This window comes from Megalobrama amblycephala, linkage group LG9 (genome assembly GCF_018812025.1).
Source record: "Megalobrama amblycephala isolate DHTTF-2021 linkage group LG9, ASM1881202v1, whole genome shotgun sequence".
Taxonomy (NCBI): Eukaryota; Metazoa; Chordata; class Actinopteri; order Cypriniformes; family Xenocyprididae; genus Megalobrama; species Megalobrama amblycephala.
The window spans coordinates 34,919,384-34,941,383 of NC_063052.1; the positions used below are offsets into that span (position 1 = coordinate 34,919,384).

The window sequence follows — 22,000 nt, forward strand, 5'->3', positions numbered from 1 at the left end:
TTTTTTTTTAAGGCTTTAACTAAAAATTAATGTTGGTCCATGGTTACTAATCATCCATAATTCCGTATTGTAGTTATGTCTAGACAAATGTTGTGTCTAATATGTACATCCTGTCAATATGTACAATATGTCAAATACCATGATAATGAAATTATATAATATCTGTAAAAACCTTTTCATAATGATATTTTCATATCATTATGAGTGACATATCATAAGTGAAATATCATTAAAATGTCACTTATGATATGTCACTCATAATGATATGAAAATCCTGCAAAATAAGCACATTACATTTGCTAAAAGAGTTAAAGAAAATACAATTCAATCATATTGTAAAGAGTGCACCAAAGTGTCTTTGATTTGAGAAAAGTTTATTTTTTTCTGTTTCAGATAAAATAATAAAACAGTAGGATTTACATGAATGAGAAATCAGGTGTAATCAGAACATTCCCTTCTTGTAGTGGTGGATTAACTCAGACACATCCTCCTTACACACCTTGATCCAGCCATCCTCCTGCATGTGGTAAACTAAAAGAGAAAACATTTTCATTAATAATGTCATTAATAAAGGTAATCAGGCTGAGGATAAATGAGAATTTATACACTTCTGAAAAGTCATACAAAAGGTACAAATTAGATACTTTTTATCCTGAAACAAATTTTATTCTGAAACATTACTACAGGTAAATATTACATCATGTTACATCACTAAATGTATTTATGGTTAATACAAATATTGATAACACTTCATTTTGATAGTCTACTTTAGACATTCTACTAATTATAAGTAAATTAGTAGACCGTCTGCTTAATATCAGCTAGCACTTTATTTTGATGCTCCCCCAATAGACATTCTACTGCAAGTAACTTTACATGTTCATGTCAACTTATTCTACTAACCTGAACCCCTAACTGAACAGTCTACTAATACTCTGAGAGTTAGTTGACATGTATTTCAAATTAATGAGAGTTAGTAGACATGCAGTTGTACTTATAGTATGGATGCACTAATATTTGCACTTTTATGATGGACTTTTTCCAGAACTAGGTCGATACAGATAGATACTTTCATTTTTTAGTACTCGCTGATACCGACACCTGTGTTTTCGTTGCATTTGTAATTTTTAAATATATTAGGTAGAGAAACCAAAAGAATATGAATCATATTCATTGGTTTAATTTGTTTAGCAAATATATTTCCTTCAGTTATTTTCATGCTTAATTGTGCCTGTTAAAATGTATTGTACAAGCTTCTGTTACTTTCACTGTTCATTCTATTTCTTTATCATATTTTATCTTACTATAGCACAGCACACAATTAAAGCTGCTTCAGCAGGGCTCAATGCCAAGGATTTTCTTATACTGGCCCAGTTGGTTGTTCAGTTGTTCAAATGTTTAGATACCAGTGAAATATCACAATTCTCAATTACAATTTTGATACTACAGCAAAAACTACTAGCCTAATTAATGTAAATTTAAAACATTATTAAAGACAAGTAAACGATAAGTAATAAAATAAGAAAAAAATAATCAAATTACAAATATCACAAATAAATACAGTAGAACAAAGATACAAATGAAATGAACAGTGCTTTTCAGGTAGGTCTAACAGTAGTTTTTATGTACAGAATTGGAATAAAGTAATCAAATGTAAAAAAAAAAAAAAAAACTGCATAGTCTGGTATAAATGGTATAAATGGCCTGGTATAAATCAAATATAGATAATTTTTTATTAAAGTTACTAAAGTCATTCAGTCAAGAGAAGTGATGATTTCTCTGTCCTTTGTTGTTTGATTAACGTTAAACACAGAAGCATGTTTGTTAAGCTGCTGTCCCTTTAAGACTTAATGCATGGATCAAAGTTACACATTCATTTATATGTTCACTTAAGACATTACCAACTATGTTTACTAGGATACTTTCCAAGATGGGCATTTTACATAATTTTGTGTGAATTCATTAGTTCAAGAGCAAGAATGTAAAAGAGAATTCAATCCAGTATTCAAGTGCTGTATAGACCAATAATAACCAACTGCAGAACTGCAGAACCATACATCACAGCAGTCTGAGTACAACAGCGCCAGGCCAGCAGTCTCACACCAGTGTGTATGGAGCTTACGGGCCGTTTATACAGAATGCATTCTTCCATTCCACTGCGCTACTTTTCCTTTATTTTTCTATGTAAATGTGTTAGGCTAGACAGACATTTTTTTCCATCTTGTGTCTTTTGCAGCATCTCGCACATGACACTTTTAAAAGACACGTCTCAAGACCTTGTGGATTTTCCTTATTCCCATCCCACGTTCTGTTCGAACCAGCCCTTACACAGCTTTCTGGGTGTGTGCTTCGGATGTTTGCGCACATTAAACAGTTCAAGTTTTTACTGACCTATAAGATTTAGATTTAATCCAAATGATTCACGTGTGCTGAGTGAGTGAGCGATCAGCAATCAAGAGCATACAACAGAAGTGTGTGTTCTCACTCTCTTTACAGTTAGTTAATGGTAGTAATATGTGCCTTGTTTTACTTTACTTGCTATTGACATATGCAAATTTGTTTAACATTCTGTTAATTCGATACATTTACTTTATAGACTTTCTTCTCTGATACATCCATTCTGCTCCCTGTTTGCTCTGTTGTCAGTGATTCTTTGTCACAAGCAGTGTACTGTACACGTTGTGTGGTATCGGTTGTTGGTTATGGAGCACTTTAAAGAGTATGAGTACGAGTACACGAGCACAGTATCAGGCCTGATACCAATACTGGTATTGATATTGTGCATCCCAGTTAGAAAACTTTCTAACGTGGACTATCAAAATAAATTGTAACCAAAAGTTCTGTCCCAGATTTATTGCTAGCTTATTTAGTGCATTACAGGTACTTACGGTTGACCACACCACCAGAGTAGGCATCTCTGTGTGTGGCATGAGCAATACCACGGCGACCCAGCTCATATGCCTCCTCCACAGTCATATCCTCACGATAACCGCTGTCTATGACACCATATGCATAGCTGTTCCCACAACCGGTGGAAAACATCCGGCCAGAGAGACGTGTGCCATTATCATCCACATAGTACAGGCCTGGACCCTGATGTGAGGAAAAAAGATCAGATGAACATTATGGGAGATTATGTGTATGCATAATTGTTAAACATGAAGTTTATGAGAATTTACTAAGTGCATTACAATAATAATATATTACTGTTTATATTTAATGTATACTGAATTTAATGTACTGTATTTTTATTTTATTTTGGTGTATAATATTATATGCTTACACTGAGAGCACCCTGAAAATATGCTAATAGCCAAAAACACAAAAACAGTTAAACACAGACTTCACCTGCTTATCCCAGCCACAGATCATACTCCCCATAGACAGACCCATTCCTCTGTATCCCAGCATCATGTTGCACAGGAGTTTGGAAGCTGCAGACACTGAGATCCTCTGCTTGTTACGTAGTTTGTAAAGTCTGTTTTTAAAAACACAAATACTTACATATTAGTGTTAGCTCACAAAAAAATGTAAATTCCATCAATTACTCACCCTTATAAAATAAAGATATTTTTAATGAAATCTGAGATTTCTGTCCCTCAAATGAACCATTCACCAAAAACTCTGATGCTTAAAAACATTCATAAAGATGAGAATTGTGCAGCAAAAACAAGGTATTCTTCAGAGGTAAAAACACGTAACCACCAGACCAGTGCTTATTGGATATATGAGAGGTAAATATCAGATGAAACAACAAAATAATCCGAGGCACTCACGTGGTAAAGCATAAACCATGTGAGTGCCTTGGATATTGTTGTATTCTTCATTTGTGTTTTGAAGATAAATTAAAGGTTTGAAATGACATAAGTGTAAGTAAATGATGACAGAATTTTCATTTGCGTGAACTATCCACACGGCTGAACTCAAACTGGTAACTTCATCCTGTGAGCAGATGCTCATCCCCTCAAAAGCATGCTGAGACAGACCTGCACTCTTTAGCCAGCAGTCTCTCCCAGTACTGACAGTCTGCAGCACTGCCTGACATGGTGCCCAGCAGGTAAGGGTTGATCTCAATCACTTTATTGGCCTCCTTTGATGCTACAACACATAACGAGAAACATCACGATATTGCAAAGAAATACAGTTTGACACAGCGTTCAAACTGTTGTGCTTCATTCAGAATGCTGTTAGAGATACGAATAACACTGTAAAATCAGCTTGCTTTTGACTTAAGGAAGTGTTGGCACACTTGCTTTATGGATGCTTACCGATGTATTTTCCAGCTGATGCTCTGGAGTCAACAGCCACAATGACTCCATGACGGAACTTAAACGCCAGGGTTGTGGTGCCATGATTCAGATCTATGGAAACGCCATCCTCACAACTGCATGATTTCAGAAACTTAGAGGGCTGATGGGAACACAGAATATGTTACAGTGCAGGATAATTTATATTTACATTGATTTTACTGGAATGTTTGTTTTGTTGAGACTCTTCTCCCTATGTTTCAATAAGCAAATTTATCTAGGAGATAGACTACGAAACATATTTTTTGCAGTAGCCTACAAGCAAATCAAAATGGACCTTTAATTACATATTAAGTTAACTGATATACAAAACGGTGAAAAAAATTATACAAAAATTGAAAAATAAAGGTTTGTGTAGCCTATAAGGGATATTTTTGGATTAATTTGTTCATCACGTTCCTAGGTTGCTATCTTAAGTCTGGGTGCAATCTGACTCATGCTACTTCCGTTGGATCACAAAAATGTGTTTTTATGTGGCCTATCACTTAACGCTGTAATAGCTTGTTTCTCATATTTACTAATCTATTGATTATAATTATAAAGTTACTTACGTCAACTCCGACAGGTACCGCGAATTCCTGACATTTGGTCCCAAAACTATAGTGATTTGACCGGTCGAGAAGATGCGTTTGCTTAAAGGCAAACTGTGACGAGGAATTATATTTATATCCACTTACATCTAAAAGAGCCATTCTTGTTATAAAGAAAGTACAATTAAAGTAATTAAAACAGTAAAAACGAAATGATCTAAGTGTGCGTATTTTACACGAAGGAAATGCGATTCCTCTACGGAAGACAATGATTTCGAAACCGAAAGATTTAAACAAGCTGTTTTACATAGTTTCGATTACGACCAGAAAGTATAGTCTATATGTTTTTAAAAAAATATACATATACGCTATCTGCGAATAGCATACGTAAATTATGTTCTTCTATTGCTTCTTTTGTTAAAGAGTATTTGATATAAACATAATTTTGGGATTCTTTCAGGAAAAAGTTACACTGCTGGTTGACCAATAGGAACACGACTCTTTTCCGCATCAACAGTATCTACAGAGATTCATCCGATGCAGGTTAAACAGGTGTAAGGTACGGAAACAATTCTGGACATACTATTCCAAAACGCGAGTTGTTGAGTTCAATACCTGAGACTGCAGACAGAGCAAACTATATTATAAGAAGTTACTTTTTGTCAACTAGTCTATATGAACTGACCCTATTGAATGTAGCTATCTTTAAAGAGTTTGTTTTGATTTTCTAGTCACAACCAGTAGGCTATACTAATGGTGTTCAGATTAGCATTTATTAGCATTTTTTATATTTAATGTGCGTGTGTGTGTGTGACTGTGTATATGTGTGTGACTGTGTGTGTTTTAATATATAACATGTTCACTTTCAAAATGGAATTATAAGAACCTATAAGTAGGCCTACTGATCATTTGCGACATTTAGCTACACAGTGATATTTTTCTTTATTATTTTGAAATTTCTTTAATTTATCTCATCATTTATTAAATATAATAAAATAACCAACAGGAATATTGCACAAAATGTCATTTAAATGTCTGTGTTGCATTTTTTTTATCGTGTTCTGTTGTGTTTACTAAAACAGATAGTTCATGTGCTGGAAATTGTATTTTATTGATGATTATTAAAAAGTCATTTACAGCCAAGCCTAACATCAAAACAGTAACTGAGTTGAAAGGATCGCTCTTCCAGATCACATTATGACATCACGGTGTATTTCTTGGCTCAACTGGATCCTGTTTCCATCATTTGAACCGTCTCATGCACCGTCTCCAGCTCCAGCTGAGTAATGGTTTTAGTCAGAACCGGTGTTGTACCCGTCTTATATTTATACTTTGCCTGTCTGTAAGAGAAAGACATAATTAGGCAAAATTAACAACAATCTTTCAATATGCAGTCATGCGGCTATGAAATTATATAAAAAGTAAAAATGTATAATTTTATAAAATAAAATGACTGAATGAAAAGCTAGTGGGTTTTCTTACCTCTTATAGTTATATTGGGACTCTTGGTGAGGTCTGATATAATCCACTCCCTCTCTCGTAATCACACACAGGTCTATGTTGTTTCCTGATCCCAGGTCACTCATGATGCCTGCATGGATGGCATCACTCACCAGTGCCTTGGCCTCCTCCAGCTAAAGGTAGATTAATGATTTCAGGCATGAAACAAAAATGGCAAGCAAGTCTTCCCAAAATTTCTTTTGCAAGCTTTTGCACATTTTTTTGCTGTAAATTTTGAGGACAAAAATTTTAGTAAAATTGTGATATAATATGGAATAAATTGAATGAGTAATTTTAAGTTTATAGAATAACTTTTACACATTTACATTTAATATTTGCCATGAAGTTTACCTTGTATGACAATTCAACATTTGCAAGGGTTGTTTTTTGTTTTTAAATGTTCAGCCCAATCAGATTGAAAGATAAATTGTTCTTGTCTAATCTGTAAGACATGACCTTTACATATTTATTTAGGAAACAAAACAGACGCAGGCACGCACAGACCTCAACACTTAATTGGTACAAAAATCAAGATAATAGTGACAATCAATTTTTTCTTTCACATCATTCTGAATGAAACCATTGCCAAACAAGTTACTGAAATTGACAACAATATCAGCAAAAGTAATGGTGCAAATAACACTTTTATACCACTGAAAAGTATTCAAAACTATGGATACAAAATTGCAAGTACAAATTCAAAGGTTTTCTACCTTTGAATTTGTACTTGAGAACTCAATATAAATACAAAAAAACAATTCAAAGTCCATCCATCTGAATGTATGACTGGATTCATATTTTCAAGTTCATTGTTGAACTAACTTATTGAAGGTATAAAAAATGTTTTTTTCCTGTTGCATTTACTTTACCTTGAGCAATAGGAACAAAGAATTGTTGACATTAAGAACCTTACAATAAGCAGGTTCAACAAAAAAGCAACTTACTTCCATGTTTCCTTTGAATCTGTCCTCCAGTATCCCCATAGCAGCCAGATTACCAGATCCTAAAAACACAGAAGCATAGCTGTCATGAGTTCTCTTTAGAATTGATCACATATGTGCAAAAATAAATTGTAATAATTTCCATTGTGAAAGAAGAACAATTCACATTCAAGGATTAGCTAGTTGAAAATTAGATACATGTACAGTTTACAATATTTTTTTTCATCTAACAGAAATGCATTGATCTTGATTAGCACATACAACTTTTAAGTTAATCATTAGTTGGATGTGACATACATACCCATGGCTAGATATGGCACCTTGTCCATGCTCCCATAAGGGCCAACTGTGTACAGGTGACTGCCAGTGCAGTCAACACCCCCTAAAATTAGATGAGCTCCAATCATACCTCGATACCTGAGAAGTACAAGCAATTAAACATTATTGTTAGAAAGTAACATCACATATAACAGCCTTAAATCATGGTCACACTAGCACACTAAATTTCTACGGACACTGCAACGGTCGTAATATGACACCACACTTTGCAGAACCATTTAATTCAGCTAAGAGGTCATGCCGTGACTTATCGAACTTCTATTGGTCACACGTCTTCATGTGATATGAATTTGCAGATCAGAGTTTACCGAACTTTAACTTTGTAATGCAGTGAAATGCGAAATGTCTTCACTTGTGCTTGTGTTTCCTGTCTCCAGCATTTGCCAACATATGAATGGACAACTGATCCAGATAAACAACTGACCAATGAACAACTGATCCAAAATGCAGCAGCAAGAGTGGTCTTCAATGAGCCAAAGAGAGCGCATGTCACACCTCTCTTCATCAGTTTGCATTGGCTGCCAATAGCCGCTTGCATCAAATTCAAGGCTCTAATGTTTGCCTACAGAACAACCACTGTCTCTGCACCACTATACCTAAACTCACTACTCACTACTGCAGACTTTTGCACCCTCCAGAAGTTTGCGTTCTGCAAGTGAACGGCGTCTTGTGGTGCCATCCCAAAGGGTCACAAAATCTCTCTCACGCACGGACCTTCTCCTGGTCTGTTCCCTGCTAGTGGAATGACCTGCCATGCTCTATCCGAGCAGCTGAGTCTTTAGCCATTTTCAAAAAACTACTAAAGACATATTTTTCGTCAACACTTGACCCAGTAATATTAGCACTTACTTTTTCTTTTTCTATTCTCTATTTAAAATAAATAAATAAATAAACAAATCCTTGCTACGGGTACTTTGCTGGATAAACTGGGACTTGACAGCACTTGCATACTGTTGCACTAATGTTTATTTGATTGCTTCTGCTGTTCTCATTTGTAAGTTGCTTTGGAGAAAAGTGTCTGCTAAATGACTAAAATGAATGGAAGTCAAAGGAGTGAAATGTGTAGTTGCCACCCTACTTCTATGGTACAAACAAACATATATGATCACACAATGATAACAGGTGAAGATTTTAATACATCACCAAGTCTGCACACACCTGAAGAGCATGTCTTGTAGTATGTTAACAGCCATGATGACTCTTGGGTTCCTGCCGCTGTTCAAGGAGAAAATGGTGAGGTTTGATGACAGCATATCTGTCGTCTTCACTGTGTCCGCTGCTGTTCCTGCTCCACAACAGCTAACAAAATAAATTAAAATAAAATAAAATGATATTGACTGATTTATATGTATTATTATGTGTTTTTTTTAAATGATACCATTGTCTTTTTTGTTAGCCCATAGACATTTTTATAACTGGTGTAATGGATATTTAATCCTTACTGTTACTTACTATATGTTAGGTGCAATGTAGTGAATCTTGGCACACATTTTATTTGCAACAACCTCATCAGAGGTGGCTCTGGTGTCTGCTCCCAGAACTACACCATCCTATATATACACACACATGTACACATACTGTTTAGTTTTTCATACAATATCTAGTATAAATTATTATAAGTTTGATTCTAATTAGCCTACCTTATAAACCACCCCAGCAATGGTGGTACCTGTTTTCATGGGTTTTGGAGCCTTGATTTTCCCCTCTTCTGAACCATTCTCCAGTACAACATTTCTAATTGGACAAGGAGGAGATTTGTGTATACGAGATTGTAACGAATCGAGCATGTCAGGATATACTTTTAAAAAGTTTTACAGAATTTATTTGATCTGTGAATATTACAATAAATGTAAGAAAACACTGTACATTTTTCATTTTGAGGAAAAAGACCTGAATGGTCTGAACATACTTTCACTTTTGTTCCGACACGGTGAAATAATGATAATGATAATGCAAGGTATATTTTCTACATTTCACGTATATTTTTTCATAACACAACTCTGTCAAGCCTAATTTCTTCTTACCTTGTGGAATTTTCGAAGTTAAAACCAGAGAGAGCAGGCTCGAGGACGCAGGAAAGTGCCATGTCTAAAATCTAATCGGAAACTGTTCTCTTAATGTAATGCGCCTCTCGAACACTAGGTTTGCTGTTTCAGATGAGCGTGTACACTCGCTGTCGAGCGACTCATACGCGAGACATTTATCCACAATCTGTATGTCGAGTTATTAATAATGGAGAGGCATCATTCATACTCACAAGTAAAAGGTGTCAGCACTGGCGTAAGTTGGCTATTTATCGTGTTTATATATGACTTAAGCCTTTGTAGCGTGTTATTTGGAAAGCTGACGCGAAATTTACTTTTGAATACGCGTCGGATGCAGGTGATATTTGTTTTATCGTTTAAAATAATGTTACGTTTAAATATATCACAGTATTTATATGTGTAGTTGTGAATCTGCAGTTTAACTATAATGTTGCTCAAAGTTACTTTCGCTTTCGTGTATGGACAGTGTGTCATCATTCGTCGAAGCGATCGAGGATCATCTTGAAATATCATCTTCCATTTGGGAGAATCTAAAGTTTTCATTATGGATTGTCGCATAAATTCCCACTTACGCATTTTTGAGCATATAAAACAATGTAGAGCATAGTTTCCCCTCTCGAGTAATATTCCATTTGACCATGGATGTCACTAAATCTCACCTCAACACAATTTATTGAATGCTAGCCTATGTTTTTTTTAAATATTGATTTAACTGCATATAATGTCATTACTTGACTAATTTAGGATTGTATTTTTAATTGGTTAGACCACCATTCTTGCTGTTAAGTTCAATGGAGGAGTTATCATTGGGTCTGACTCCAGAGCCTCTATGGGAGAGTGAGTATTTTCCAACAAGTTGTTCATTGTCTTATCACATACAATTACACCTCTCTTAACTACATTATAAATTTCATCTGCAGGTCTTATGTATCATCCAAAACCATAAACAAGCTGATCCAGGTGCATGACAGAATATTCTGCTGCATAGCTGGATCACTGGCTGATGCACAAGCTGTTACCAAAATGGCCAAATTCCAGCTGTCTTTTCACAGGTCTGTTAAATTCTGTCACAAGAAAAGCTGAGCTATTATGTTTTTTGTGTGGCTGTAAAATGTCTGTCTTTAGTATTCAGATGGAATCTCCTCCATTGGTGAAAGCTGCAGCATCCATTATGAAGGAACTTTGCTATAACAATAAGGAAGATCTGCAGGCAGGCTTCATCACAGCAGGCTGGGACAGGAAAAAGGGACCACAGGTGATGCTCTGCTAAACACAAACTAAGACTATTGACAAGGACAAAGGATCTGTATAGAGTTCGGCATCAAGTCACATTTGGCTCTCAAATGCTTTCAAAGTTGTTATAGGCATGGAAATAAATAAATATACAATGGCAATTTAAAAGGTTAGTTCACCCATTTATTATTCACCCTCATGTCATTCTTCATCCGTAAGACCTTCATTAATTTTTCGGAACACAAATTAAGTTTTTTTTTATTAAATCCAATGGCTCAGTGAGGCCTCTGCCAGCAATGTCACTGAACCTCTCAAGATCCAGAAAGGTACTCAGAACATATTTAAAACATATTTAAAAATGCGAGAGAATACTTATTGTGCACCAAAAAAACAAAATAACGACTTTTCAACAATATCTAATGATGGCCGATTTCAATGAATCAGTGGTTCGGAGCACCAAAGTCACGTGATTTCAGCAGTTTGGCAGCTTGATACGTGATCCATTCTCATCACTTTATAATATTAAGGTAGAACAACTGTACTCACATGAACTGTTTTAAATATGTTTTGTGTACCTTTCTGGATCTTGAGAGGTTCGGTGACATTGCTGGCAATAGAGGCCTCACTGAGCCATCGGATTTCATCAAAAATATCTTAATTTGTGTTCTGAAGATGAATGAAGGTCTTTCGGGTGTAGAACGACATGAGGGTGAGTAATAAATGACATTATTTTTCATTTTTGGGTGAACTAATCCTTTAAATCAAAATAAAGTATATTTTAGTTAAGCACAGCAAAATGATTTTATTGTCTGTTTAATCAAATGTCATACAAACCTCTGCAATGCAGAAGAGTAACATTCTGTTTTGCAAATGGTTTGCCTTTGCACAGATATATGTAGTGTCTTTGGGAGGAATGCTACTCAGTCAGCCCTTCACCATCGGTGGATCTGGCAGCACATACATCTATGGTTATGTGGATGCCAAATTCAAACCTGACATGAGTTTGGAAGAGGCTACACAGTTTTCCACAAATGGTACAGTAGAATTGAAATTAAAAAAAAAAATTTGACATTTATATGTACTGTGAATAAAACACTGTTTTAAGAGTTAATGGCTAATGTTTGTGTCTTCACAGCTTTGGCTCTGGCTATGGGTCGGGACAATGTCAGTGGTGGTGTGGTTCACCTGGTAGTGATCACTGAAGCAGAAGTCAAGCATATAGTTGTTCCAGGAGATAAACTGCCCAAGTTCCATGATGAATAAAACACAACCATAACCAAACTGGACAGTACTACAAATATCACTACTTTGTGATTGTGTGCAGATTTATGATTTTGCTGAAGCTTATTTTCCACAACCCCTTTGTTATTCATAATAAATATGAAAAGTGTCATGTTCAGTGTGATGTCCCTTCTTACATTCATAACATGCATATTATGTCAGTTTCAATTACATTTGGTTATAGAAAGAATTGTATACACATTGTGTGGGTTTTTACATGGATTTTTGATCAGATTGATGTCTACAATATTTAACAACAATACTTTTAAATAAAGTGCTGCGGTTCTGCAGCTGGATATGTCTCCAGCATACACCAGGGCATAAATAATAAGGTTGCATTTGTAGTTTTGCATTTTGTTTGCATTGTAATGTGTAGTATCCCAAAATATCCCATTTGTACTCAAAATTGTCCATTGATTGTTACCATTATAGTGTTTTGTGTATGAAGTGAATGGTCTGTGTGTGCGAATAAGATGCTTCACAGAGTTTCAGGGCCCCAGACAGGAGAATTATTAGAAATGCTAGAAAGCGAGTGCAATAGAGGATTAGATAAAGTTAAATTATATGCCTAAATATTTATTTAGCTACAGTGTTTTTTCCAATTATCTTGACTTTATAATGTGGTGGTTAATGATACAGTAGGCCTAAACAGGCATAGGCTACTTGCTTCAGTGTGTGAGCAGAGCACAATGAGAAGTAGCCTAACTTTCTTTCACTTTCTGTTACAGATAGAAAATGGAGGAATAATGTTGTAGGCACCCTAAAATACTGAAGGCCTGCAAATACGAAAAAACAAAGAATCTTTTCGCAATTTAATTGGTTTGCACTCACTAGAGCTTCGTTTGAGGCGTGCAGAGCTATCGAGTGTCGAGTCTCTTCTGGCGTCAAACGCAGGCAGGTTTGCACAGGACAGGTAGTTGCTTTCCATCCATTCAAAATGTCGGAGGAAATGTTTCCAGAGCCGGAATGGCTATCTGAAGAAGTCAAAACCGGGGTAAGCTATCGCTTTATGAGCTTAAATGTCTCGAACGAGTAATTTTAAGCTGCATAAACATAAAGTTTCAATTTTAAATCTGTTTACAATAACAAGATTAGCTCGTAACTTGCTTCAGCAAGCTTTAACCTGATACACTATGTTAAGTAATCGTCATTAGAAAACTTCCTGGCGGGTTTTCTTATTTATTTTTTCTTTCTTTTTGCTCATTTTAGACGACCATCATCGCGGTCACTTTTGACGGTGGAGTTGTTCTTGGCTCAGACTCGCGAGTGTCAGCGGGGTAAGATAGCCTACATGTGTGCTGTAGTTTATGCGAAGCTGTAGCCTATTTAAACCCTGTCAGTCAGTGCAAAGCTTTACACAGGAAGTTTAAAACATCACAATAACAGAAAACCTAGTATATTTTATATAAAATAACACTGATAGAAACTCATTGGAATGTTTCCCAAATCAATTATTTACAAAAACAGACACATAGAGGTGTCATTCTTTGAGACATATAATCATAGTCATGATTCCTAGAACCAAGAACATTAAAATGCTGTTTCTTTCTTTCTCAGGGAGTCAGTGGTGAATCGTGTGATGAACAAGCTCTCCCCGCTCCATGACAAGATCTACTGTGCTCTGTCTGGATCAGCAGCAGATGCTCAAACCATTGCTGAGATTGTCAACTACCAACTGGATGTGCACAGGTATTTATCACCAATGTCCTGTTATTCTCTGCATCTATAACTTTAGATCATGTACTTAATGTTTTTTGTCACAGTGACTAACAACACAACGTGCTTCGTAGATTTCCCAGTGTCTCATAAATGTAATTAATAATGTATCTCAACAGTATTGAGGTGGAGGATGACCCACTCGTATGCTCTGCTGCTACTCTGGTGAAGAATATTTCATACAAATATAAAGAGGAACTATCAGCACATCTTATTGTTGCAGGGTGGGACAGAAAAAAAGGAGGACAGGTTAGATAATTTTTCGTTTATTACAAACTGATATATAGTAAATGTTATGTATAGCAGGCCAAAATTCTACATGTTAAATACCATAATATTACTATTGTATATGTGATCATTTCTGCCTCGTTCCAAACAGGTCTATGCAACACTTAATGGTTTGCTATCCAGGCAGCCTTTTGCTATTGGTGGCTCTGGGAGTTTTTACATTCATGGGTTTGTGGACGCGGAGTACAGAAAAAACATGACAAAGAGGGAATGCCAAGAGTTTGTAGTCAATGGTAAGTTTATGGAGAATACAAACACATATATGAAAAATGTGCTGTGTCCCAATTCGCCTACTTATACTGTGCTCTAAAAGTTCTGTTTTTGTGAAAAATACTGATGAGCAGAAGAGTAGGCAAGCTTTAGTGCATTCTGTCATGATTTAACCTGCCCTGTCAATCATTCCTGTCAATCATCTTGTCACAGTTAAAATCCTTATCATTCAATTTAAATTAATTTCCTACCGATCCGATGTAGATTCATGGTGATCTGGCAGTCGTGGGTCTTACATGCAGAGAAATAATGTGTTTGCATAATGATGCATTTAAAAAGTTAATGACCAAACAAATATTTATAAGAAGTTCACAGCATTCTTGTGGAAGCAATATAATGTGGATAACAGTGAATAAATATTTTTCATCAGGTTAGATACTGATTATTAATCACTCAAACCCCTTTATCTAAACCTCACTACTTAACTCCTGGTTCAGCACATCCGCCATGTTTGTAATTTATTAACACTTTTTATGTGTGTTTTTAGTTGGGTTGTGGGCAATATTAATGGGTGCTTCTCATTTCTTATTTGTGCATCTTTGTTTCATTTCCTTGCTTTCTTTCCTTGCATCTCAGTGCCAGCCTCATTAGAATGTGAGGAAAGGATGCAAGGGAAGAAAATGAGGATAGAGGAACCAAAAGAAATCTTATTTGTGTAGTGTAATATTCTTGATGGAGCATCACTTCAAAGCATTAACATCTGCGCTTAAAGGGTTAGTTCGCCCCAAAATGAAAATTCTGTCATTAATTACTCACCCTCATATTGTTCCAAACCCTTAAGAGCTTTGTTCATCTTCAGAACACAAATTAAGATATTTTTGATTAAATCCGATGGCTCAGCGAGGCCTGCATACAGCAGTGGTACTTCCTCTCTCAAGATCCATAAAGGTACTAAAAATATATTTAAATCAGTTAATGTGAGTTCCGTTGTTATACCTTAATATTATAAAGCGACAAGTATATTTTTTGTGCGCCAAAAAAACAACAACAAAAAAACTTTTTAACAATATCTAGTGATGGCCGATTTTTAAAACACTGCTTCATGAAGCTTCTGAGCTTTACGAAACAAATCAGTGGTTCGGAGCGCCAAAGTCACATGATTTCAGCGGTTTAGTGGTTAGATACGCAATCCGAATCACTGATTCGACTCAAAAGATTCATAACGCTCCAAAGCAGTGTTTTGAAATCGGCCATCACTAGATATTGTTAAAAAGTTATTTTGTTTTTTTGGCACACAAAAAAATATTCTTGTTGCTTTATAATATTAGGTTAGAACCCCTGAAATCACATGAACTGATTTAAATATGTTTTTAGTTATGGATTTTGAGAGAGGAAGTACCATTGCTGGCTATGCAGGCCTCACTGAGCCATTGGATTTAAAGGGATAGTTCACCCAAAAATGAAAATTTGATGTTTATCTGCTTACCCCCAGGGCATCCAAGATGTAGGTGACTTTTTTTCTTCAGTAGAACACAAATAATGATTTTTAATTGCAACCGCTGCCGTCTGTCAGTCAAATAATGCCAGTGGATGGGAACACGATCAATAACAGTCCAAAACACTTCCATAGACAAATCCAAATTAAACCCTGCGGCTCGTGACGACACATTGATGTCCTAAGACACGAAACGATCGGTTTGTGTGAGAAACCGAACAGTATTTATATCATTTTTTACCTCTAAAACACCACTATGTCCAACTGCGTTCAGCATTCGCTTAGTGATATCTGATCGCGCTCTGACAACGGCAGTGATGTCTAGCACTCATTGAAGTATATGCGCGAGACATCACTTCTGTTGTCAGAGCGCGATCAGACCTCACTAAGTGAGTGCTGAATGCAGTTGGACATAGTGGCGTATTAGAGGTAAAAAATGATATAAATACTGTTCGGTTTCTCACACAAACCGATCGTTTCGTGTCTTAGGACATCAATGTGTCGTCACGAGCCGCAGGGTTTAATTTGGACTTCGTCTGTGCAATGTTTAATTTGACTCTTATAGCAGAAGTCCCCATCCACTCCCATTATTTGACTGACAGACGGCAGCGGTTGCAATTAAAAATCATCATTTGTGTTCTACTGAAGAAAAAAAGTCACCTACATCTTGGATGCCCTGGGGGTAAGCAGATAAACATCAAATTTTCATTTTTGGGTGAACTATCCCTTTAATCAAAAATATCTTAATTTGTGTTCTGAAGATGAACGAAGGTCTTACAGGTGTGGAACGACTTGAGGGTGAGTAATTAATGACATAATTTTCATTTTTGGGTAAACTAACCCTTTAATGACTGTAAATAAAATGATGAAGATCAGGCCAGAAATTGACAGGATTTATAAGTTTCTTTTCTTACTCTCATAATCAATGTATCTATATGTAATATGAAAATGTTCTCTTCTCTCTAGCTCTCACTCTGGCGATGGGTCGGGACGGCTCAAGTGGAGGCGTTGCATATGTTGTTACCATTGATCAAGATGGAGCAGAAGAGAAGTGCGTTTTAGGAAATGAACTGCCCAAATTTTTTGATCAGTGAATTTAAGGACTTATGCTCTGAATTTAAGAGCATTGGCATGTATAATATTATCCTGCTTACACAGAGCAGGGCAAAATACTGCATGAGATTGCTGTTTCTATTAATTGTTTTGTTGATATTAAGAACCACTGTGTGAACAGCTGTGTTCACTTTGTCTCAAAATTTGATAATAAACCATTTTAGAAATGTATATGCTTTGAAGTTGTTTCTGACACCAAAATTATTTTAGTCAAAAATGATATAATATCAATAATAGATTTTTCTTTTGGACCTGTCTAAACAGGAAACTGAGCAGTGAGCACAACCTCTCTAAGGACTCGTTTGCTATGACTCATCATTTGCTAGGCAGAAATGAGCCAGGCAGGTTATAGAGCAAGTTCTGTTATGGCTTCTCTGAAAATTAAGGGAGACGTCTGTTGCCTCTAAACGTAGCCAAAAATATCAAATTGACGTGAATTATATAATAATAAAATATTTATTGATTTGTTTTGACTATACAAATTAATAAGTTATTAATAAATGTATTTTTGATAATAGGGTAACCTAAATGCTTACTCTGAACGTAAATAAACATTTATGTAATACCTGACTTGGTTAAAATAATGATCAACAGAGGAAAGGTTATGCGAACGCTTTCTCAAAGCGCAACCATTTTGTATGTTGAAGGGAAATCCCCTTATCCTGAGAAACTGAAAGTAAAAGGGAAACAATGTCGGTGTCCTAAAATGCCCCTGCGCTGTGTAAAGAGAAGACAACCTCATACTACGTAGGAACGGGGCGAAACGTTACCGTGAAGAAAATAACCAAAAAAAAGGTCGTTTTGTTTTTTGGAAATATCTTGCGCGCGAGAATTATTTAGCGTTACCACGGCAACCACATGCAACATGCGTAAAGTTTTGTTGTTCGCGTGTATTTTATGTGTTGATATAATAATAGTTTACACTCTGAATCTCGGAGCAGCTTTACTGAAGTCTCGTACAAGAAACCTCGACCATAATCTGTTACGCCAATGGGCTGAATCTGGACTGAGATGCACACTGCTGTACGCAGGATCTATGCTACATAAAGATGCTGCAGATCCATTTATAAGGAGATGGATTACTGTCCACTGTTTTATCGCTTCGGTATACGAAACCGGACGCTTGGCGGTGTTTGACAACTATCGCCTTGATAAATTTAATCTGTGGCTTGTCGGTACTGTCGCTGCTGCTTTAGCTTGTCTTTTTTGGGAGGTAACGCTGCCTGACACTAATGGAGAGAGTAACGGGAAAGAACGCAAACAGCGGGCTCGAGTCCTCTTCATCCGGGTCATCCGTTTATACAAACCAGACTACATATTACTGTGTGGAGCTTTTGTCTTTCTGGCCCTAGCTGTGCTATGTGAGTATTGTTGCATTAACTTTGTATATAAAATAAAAGTAGAACGTAAACCTGTTTTGTAAAGTTTCTTTTATATGTTTTGGTTTTTTTTAAGGTGAAATGTTCATCCCACTGTACACTGGAGAGGTGATTGACATCTTGGGTTCTCATTACCAGTGGGATAACTTCAGATTAGCTATCATTCTCATGGGTTTATTCTCACTGGGAAGGTTGGTATTGCAAAATATGTGTATTACAAAAATACCCATTTAGTATCTTAATGAACACTATTTTTTTGTCAGTTCTTTTAGTGCAGGTTGTCGTGGAGGCCTGTTCATGTGTGCCATCAACAGCTTCACTTGCAGAGTCAAGGTGCAACTGTTTGGGTCCCTTGTCAGGCAAGACATTGGCTTCTTTGAGACCATAAAGACAGGTAGATCCAGTATGATTGTTGGTGCAGTCACCATGTGATGCCCTTTTTATATGGACTCATAGTCATTATTTCCACTAAATCTGTCTTTCAGGTGATATCACATCTAGACTGTCCACAGACACTACTTTGATGGGCCGGGCTGTAGCTCTGAATGTCAACGTCCTTCTGCGGACCTTGATTAAGACCCTGGGCATGTTGTATCTGATGATGAGCCTCTCCTGGAAGCTTACATTATTGATGTTGATGGAGACGCCACTGACAGGCTTACTGCAGAACATATATGACACACACTATCAGGTATGGGGTTAACAAAAGTACCATGATGAATGATGGATAATCTTTTTTCTCTTCTATAAGAACCATATCATATATCACATATCAAGTTTTTATGCCCTTTTTAGAGGCTGTCAAAAGAAGTTCAGGACTCGATAGCACAAGCCAATGAAACAGCTGGGGAGGCGGTGTCAGGCATCAGGACGGTAAAGAGTTTCAGGACAGAAGTCGGTGAAGCCCATCGCTATGATGTCCGCTTGATGGAAACCCATAATCTAAAGACTCGGCGGGACACAGTTAGGGCGATTTACCTGCTAGTTAGGCGGGTTAGTATGAGTTTACTCTATATTTTAAAGTACACTGATGTTTATTTTCTTTGAAGTAAACTTGTTGATATGGAACTGCATTGCTGTGGATTATTTCTTCTTGACCATGTATATGGTTTGCAGATGGCAGAATTGGGAATGAAGGTGGCCATGCTTTACTATGGGAGACTCTTCATCCAATATGGACAGATGAGCACAGGCAATCTCGTCTCTTTCATCCTTTATCAGCAAGACCTTGGAGACAACATTAGGGTATGTCTATGTTTATTAAGAGAGATTTTTGTGGTGACACAGAGAGTAAAGTTGTTTCACCTAAATCAGCAGTCCTCACAAAAGCATATTTAGGATAAAAGGATTCATAAATATGTATCAATCTCTATCACAGACGTTGATCTATATCTTTGGAGACATGCTGAACTCAGTGGGTGCAGCCGGTAAGGTGTTTGAGTACCTGGACCGAAAGTCTGAAGTCAGTATTGATGGCAACTTGCAGCCCAGTGATCTGAACGGACACGTCAGCTTTCAGAACCTCACCTTCTCGTATCCCAGAAGACCCGACCACAATGTGTTAAAGGTACAACTTTTAGACTGAAGGATCACTTCACATTGTCCTCATCAAGGTTGAGAAGGCAATTCATATGAACTTTAAATATTAATAAATATGGTACATAAACATCTAAACTTTGGGAAAAATATTTGTTATATTTTAAAATGAATTATTTTGAATAATTTATCACAATTACCTTTTCGTCTGTTTTCAGAACTTCTCTCTGGAGTTGAAGCCGAGTCAGATGACAGCTCTGGTGGGAATGTCAGGTGGGGGGAAGAGCACCTGTGTGAGTCTTCTGGAGAGGTTCTACCAGCCTCAGCAGGGACACATTCTGTTAGATGGACAGCCACTGCAGAACTACCAGCACAACTACTTGCACAGCAAGGTGACTACATTACAAGGACAAACACTGTTGTGTGGTAGTTTAATTCTACACCACCTCTGTTCATACTACCCACAAGTCTACTTATAAACTAAAGAACCATATACAACCAACCAATGCGATGTAATCTCTCTCAGATAGCAATGGTGGGTCAAGAGCCTGTACTTTTCTCTGGCACCGTACGAGACAACATTGCCTATGGTCTGCCCGGCTGCTCAATGGAGAGAGTAAAGGAGGCTGCCAGCAAAGCCAATGCCCATGCCTTCATCAGCAAACTGGAAAATGGCTATGACACAGGTACATGAACTGCTGTCACTTTACACTTTCATTCTCACATTTGTGCCAGTGCATCGGTCAACAGTCATTGGTCAGTTCTGATTGGACATTAAAAAAAAATCCAAATAATTTTCCAATTTGTATCTATGAACACCAGAATTGGTAGAATTCATATCCTGCATAAATCCCAAAAGGCTTTGGCTGAAAAATCTTAAACCTGGCATAAACCAGGCTGGACTAGCATGCAAATACATGTTATACATCTAAGATGGACTTTACATTTTAAGTCATTTTAGAATTACTGATATTATGAGCAATTCTGGGTGGTTTATTGTTGGATTTCTGTAGCCACTCCATTTATTATTGGAAAAGGAAAATGTGTTTTATTAAATGACAGTAAGTAAACAGTCATCAAATGGTGTTTTCTCTGTCAGATGTGGGAGAGCGTGGTAACCTGCTCTCGGGAGGTGAGAAGCAGCGAATCGCTATCGCCAGAGCTCTTATCAGACAGCCTCAGGTGCTCATACTGGATGAAGTGACCAGCTCTTTGGACACTGAAAGTGAACAAATGGTAAAATATGGCTATTCAGTATGACCACAAACACATATGCATATAAGCCTTCACAAATCCCTGCTTCCTTTAGTGCTGCTATCAAAAGATTCCTAACATGTTTTATTATTCCACAGGTTCAACAGGCCCTGGCTTGCTGCCCCAACCAGACCTTGCTTGTGATTGCTCATAGGCTGAAGACTATTGAGAGGGCGGATCAGATTGTGGTGATTGACAGCGGGGAGGTGGTGGAGTTGGGCACACATGAGGAACTGATGAACAAGAAGGGAAATTATTATAAACTGAGAGAGAGGCTCTTTAGTGATGATAACTCAGTCAACCAAGACAAAGAGAAATCTGACACAGTGAAAGTCTAATCACCTGCTGTAGAAATATTACACATTCATAATAAACAAACATGCCATTCAAAAAATTTGTAAATAGATATCAAAAGTTATCCTTTAACCATTGTCACATCGTGATCTGTGGTAGTGACCTGTACATAAACTCAGTGATGATCATCAGTCCAAATGTTTTATCAACAAACAGTTCTGATAAATGTAATTTTTGGATTTGTTCGAGGTTGTAATATTTAAATGTGAATAAATATTGGGTTCTTGCCAATCTGCTTGTGACTGATTTTAGTAATGAACTGTCATTGTAAGCGTTTAATTTAAGATGCTGAGATGATGTGATTAGAATTTTAAACTATGAAATAAAAAAAATATTACCTAATCTAGTGATATAGTGAATTTGTTAAAAATGAATACTGTTCAAAGTTAGTATGATTACAGAAGCATGGTCAGAAATGGGGCACAATTGTTTTTTGAAGCCACGTGAGTTTTTTATTTTTTATTTTTTTTTGCCTGGCA

General features: G+C 36.6%; 5 protein-coding genes across 5 annotated transcripts; 3 read left to right on the top strand and 2 right to left on the bottom strand.

Moving 5' to 3' along the window:
* Window positions 1–360: 360 nt before the first annotated feature.
* On the bottom strand, window positions 361–5,270 carry LOC125275811 (proteasome subunit beta type-8-like). Its single transcript, XM_048203088.1, has 6 exons — window positions 4,859–5,270; window positions 4,269–4,410; window positions 3,987–4,098; window positions 3,349–3,478; window positions 2,889–3,093; window positions 361–531 (listed from the first exon to the last, which is right to left on the bottom strand). The coding sequence occupies exons 1-6, from the start codon at window positions 4,997–4,999 to the stop codon at window positions 443–445; spliced, it is 819 nt and encodes a 272-aa protein (XP_048059045.1). The 5' UTR covers window positions 5,000–5,270; the 3' UTR covers window positions 361–442.
* A 653-nt stretch (window positions 5,271–5,923) lies between these two features.
* Window positions 5,924–9,825, bottom strand: LOC125275810 (proteasome subunit beta type-7-like). Its single transcript, XM_048203087.1, has 8 exons — window positions 9,642–9,825; window positions 9,258–9,351; window positions 9,070–9,167; window positions 8,776–8,916; window positions 7,580–7,695; window positions 7,282–7,340; window positions 6,320–6,471; window positions 5,924–6,177 (listed from the first exon to the last, which is right to left on the bottom strand). Exons 1-8 carry the CDS (start codon window positions 9,701–9,703, stop codon window positions 6,060–6,062), a joined length of 840 nt encoding a protein of 279 aa, XP_048059044.1. The 5' UTR covers window positions 9,704–9,825; the 3' UTR covers window positions 5,924–6,059.
* Window positions 9,760–12,288, top strand: LOC125275812 (proteasome subunit beta type-6-B like protein). Its single transcript, XM_048203089.1, has 6 exons — window positions 9,760–9,897; window positions 10,429–10,499; window positions 10,583–10,714; window positions 10,788–10,917; window positions 11,785–11,929; window positions 12,031–12,288. Exons 1-6 carry the CDS (start codon window positions 9,850–9,852, stop codon window positions 12,156–12,158), a joined length of 654 nt encoding a protein of 217 aa, XP_048059046.1. The 5' UTR covers window positions 9,760–9,849; the 3' UTR covers window positions 12,159–12,288.
* A 595-nt stretch (window positions 12,289–12,883) lies between these two features.
* LOC125275814 (proteasome subunit beta type-9-like) lies at window positions 12,884–17,169 on the top strand. Its single transcript, XM_048203090.1, has 6 exons — window positions 12,884–13,170; window positions 13,386–13,453; window positions 13,734–13,865; window positions 14,012–14,141; window positions 14,272–14,413; window positions 16,852–17,169. Exons 1-6 carry the CDS (start codon window positions 13,114–13,116, stop codon window positions 16,977–16,979), a joined length of 657 nt encoding a protein of 218 aa, XP_048059047.1. The 5' UTR covers window positions 12,884–13,113; the 3' UTR covers window positions 16,980–17,169.
* A 496-nt stretch (window positions 17,170–17,665) lies between these two features.
* On the top strand, window positions 17,666–21,752 carry LOC125275815 (antigen peptide transporter 2-like). Its single transcript, XM_048203091.1, has 11 exons — window positions 17,666–18,359; window positions 18,454–18,568; window positions 18,641–18,771; window positions 18,863–19,068; window positions 19,173–19,370; window positions 19,494–19,622; window positions 19,756–19,944; window positions 20,132–20,305; window positions 20,440–20,599; window positions 21,013–21,149; window positions 21,266–21,752. Exons 1-11 carry the CDS (start codon window positions 17,864–17,866, stop codon window positions 21,503–21,505), a joined length of 2,175 nt encoding a protein of 724 aa, XP_048059048.1. The 5' UTR covers window positions 17,666–17,863; the 3' UTR covers window positions 21,506–21,752.
* Window positions 21,753–22,000: the final 248 nt, after the last annotated feature.

Excerpts from the sequence above, each read along its gene's own strand:
- LOC125275811 (XM_048203088.1), bottom strand. The coding sequence starts at position 4,999 with ATGGCTCTTTTAGATGTAAGTGGATATAAATATAATTCCTCGTCACAG. Across the intron at positions 4,411-4,858 it reads CGGTACCTGTCGGAGTTGAC|CCCTCTAAGTTTCTGAAATC; the intron begins GTAAGTAACTTT and ends TGTTCCCATCAG. Across the intron at positions 532-2,888 it reads CTCTGGTGGTGTGGTCAACC|TTTACCACATGCAGGAGGAT; the intron begins GTAAGTACCTGT and ends TTTCTCTTTTAG.
- LOC125275810 (XM_048203087.1), bottom strand. The coding sequence starts at position 9,703 with ATGGCACTTTCCTGCGTCCTCGAGCCTGCTCTCTCTGGTTTTAACTTC. Across the intron at positions 8,917-9,069 it reads TACATTGCACCTAACATATA|CTGTTGTGGAGCAGGAACAG; the intron begins GTAAGTAACAGT and ends TTATTTTGTTAG. Across the intron at positions 7,341-7,579 it reads GGTGCCATATCTAGCCATGG|GATCTGGTAATCTGGCTGCT; the intron begins GTATGTATGTCA and ends CTGTGTTTTTAG.
- LOC125275812 (XM_048203089.1), top strand. The coding sequence starts at position 9,850 with ATGGAGAGGCATCATTCATACTCACAAGTAAAAGGTGTCAGCACTGGC. Across the intron at positions 9,898-10,428 it reads TAAAAGGTGTCAGCACTGGC|ACCACCATTCTTGCTGTTAA; the intron begins GTAAGTTGGCTA and ends TTAATTGGTTAG. Across the intron at positions 10,500-10,582 it reads TCCAGAGCCTCTATGGGAGA|GTCTTATGTATCATCCAAAA; the intron begins GTGAGTATTTTC and ends TTTCATCTGCAG.
- LOC125275814 (XM_048203090.1), top strand. The coding sequence starts at position 13,114 with ATGTCGGAGGAAATGTTTCCAGAGCCGGAATGGCTATCTGAAGAAGTC. Across the intron at positions 13,454-13,733 it reads GACTCGCGAGTGTCAGCGGG|GGAGTCAGTGGTGAATCGTG; the intron begins GTAAGATAGCCT and ends TTTCTTTCTCAG. Across the intron at positions 13,866-14,011 it reads TACCAACTGGATGTGCACAG|TATTGAGGTGGAGGATGACC; the intron begins GTATTTATCACC and ends GTATCTCAACAG.
- LOC125275815 (XM_048203091.1), top strand. The coding sequence starts at position 17,864 with ATGCGTAAAGTTTTGTTGTTCGCGTGTATTTTATGTGTTGATATAATA. Across the intron at positions 18,772-18,862 it reads CTTTGAGACCATAAAGACAG|GTGATATCACATCTAGACTG; the intron begins GTAGATCCAGTA and ends TCTGTCTTTCAG. Across the intron at positions 20,600-21,012 it reads GGAAAATGGCTATGACACAG|ATGTGGGAGAGCGTGGTAAC; the intron begins GTACATGAACTG and ends TTTCTCTGTCAG.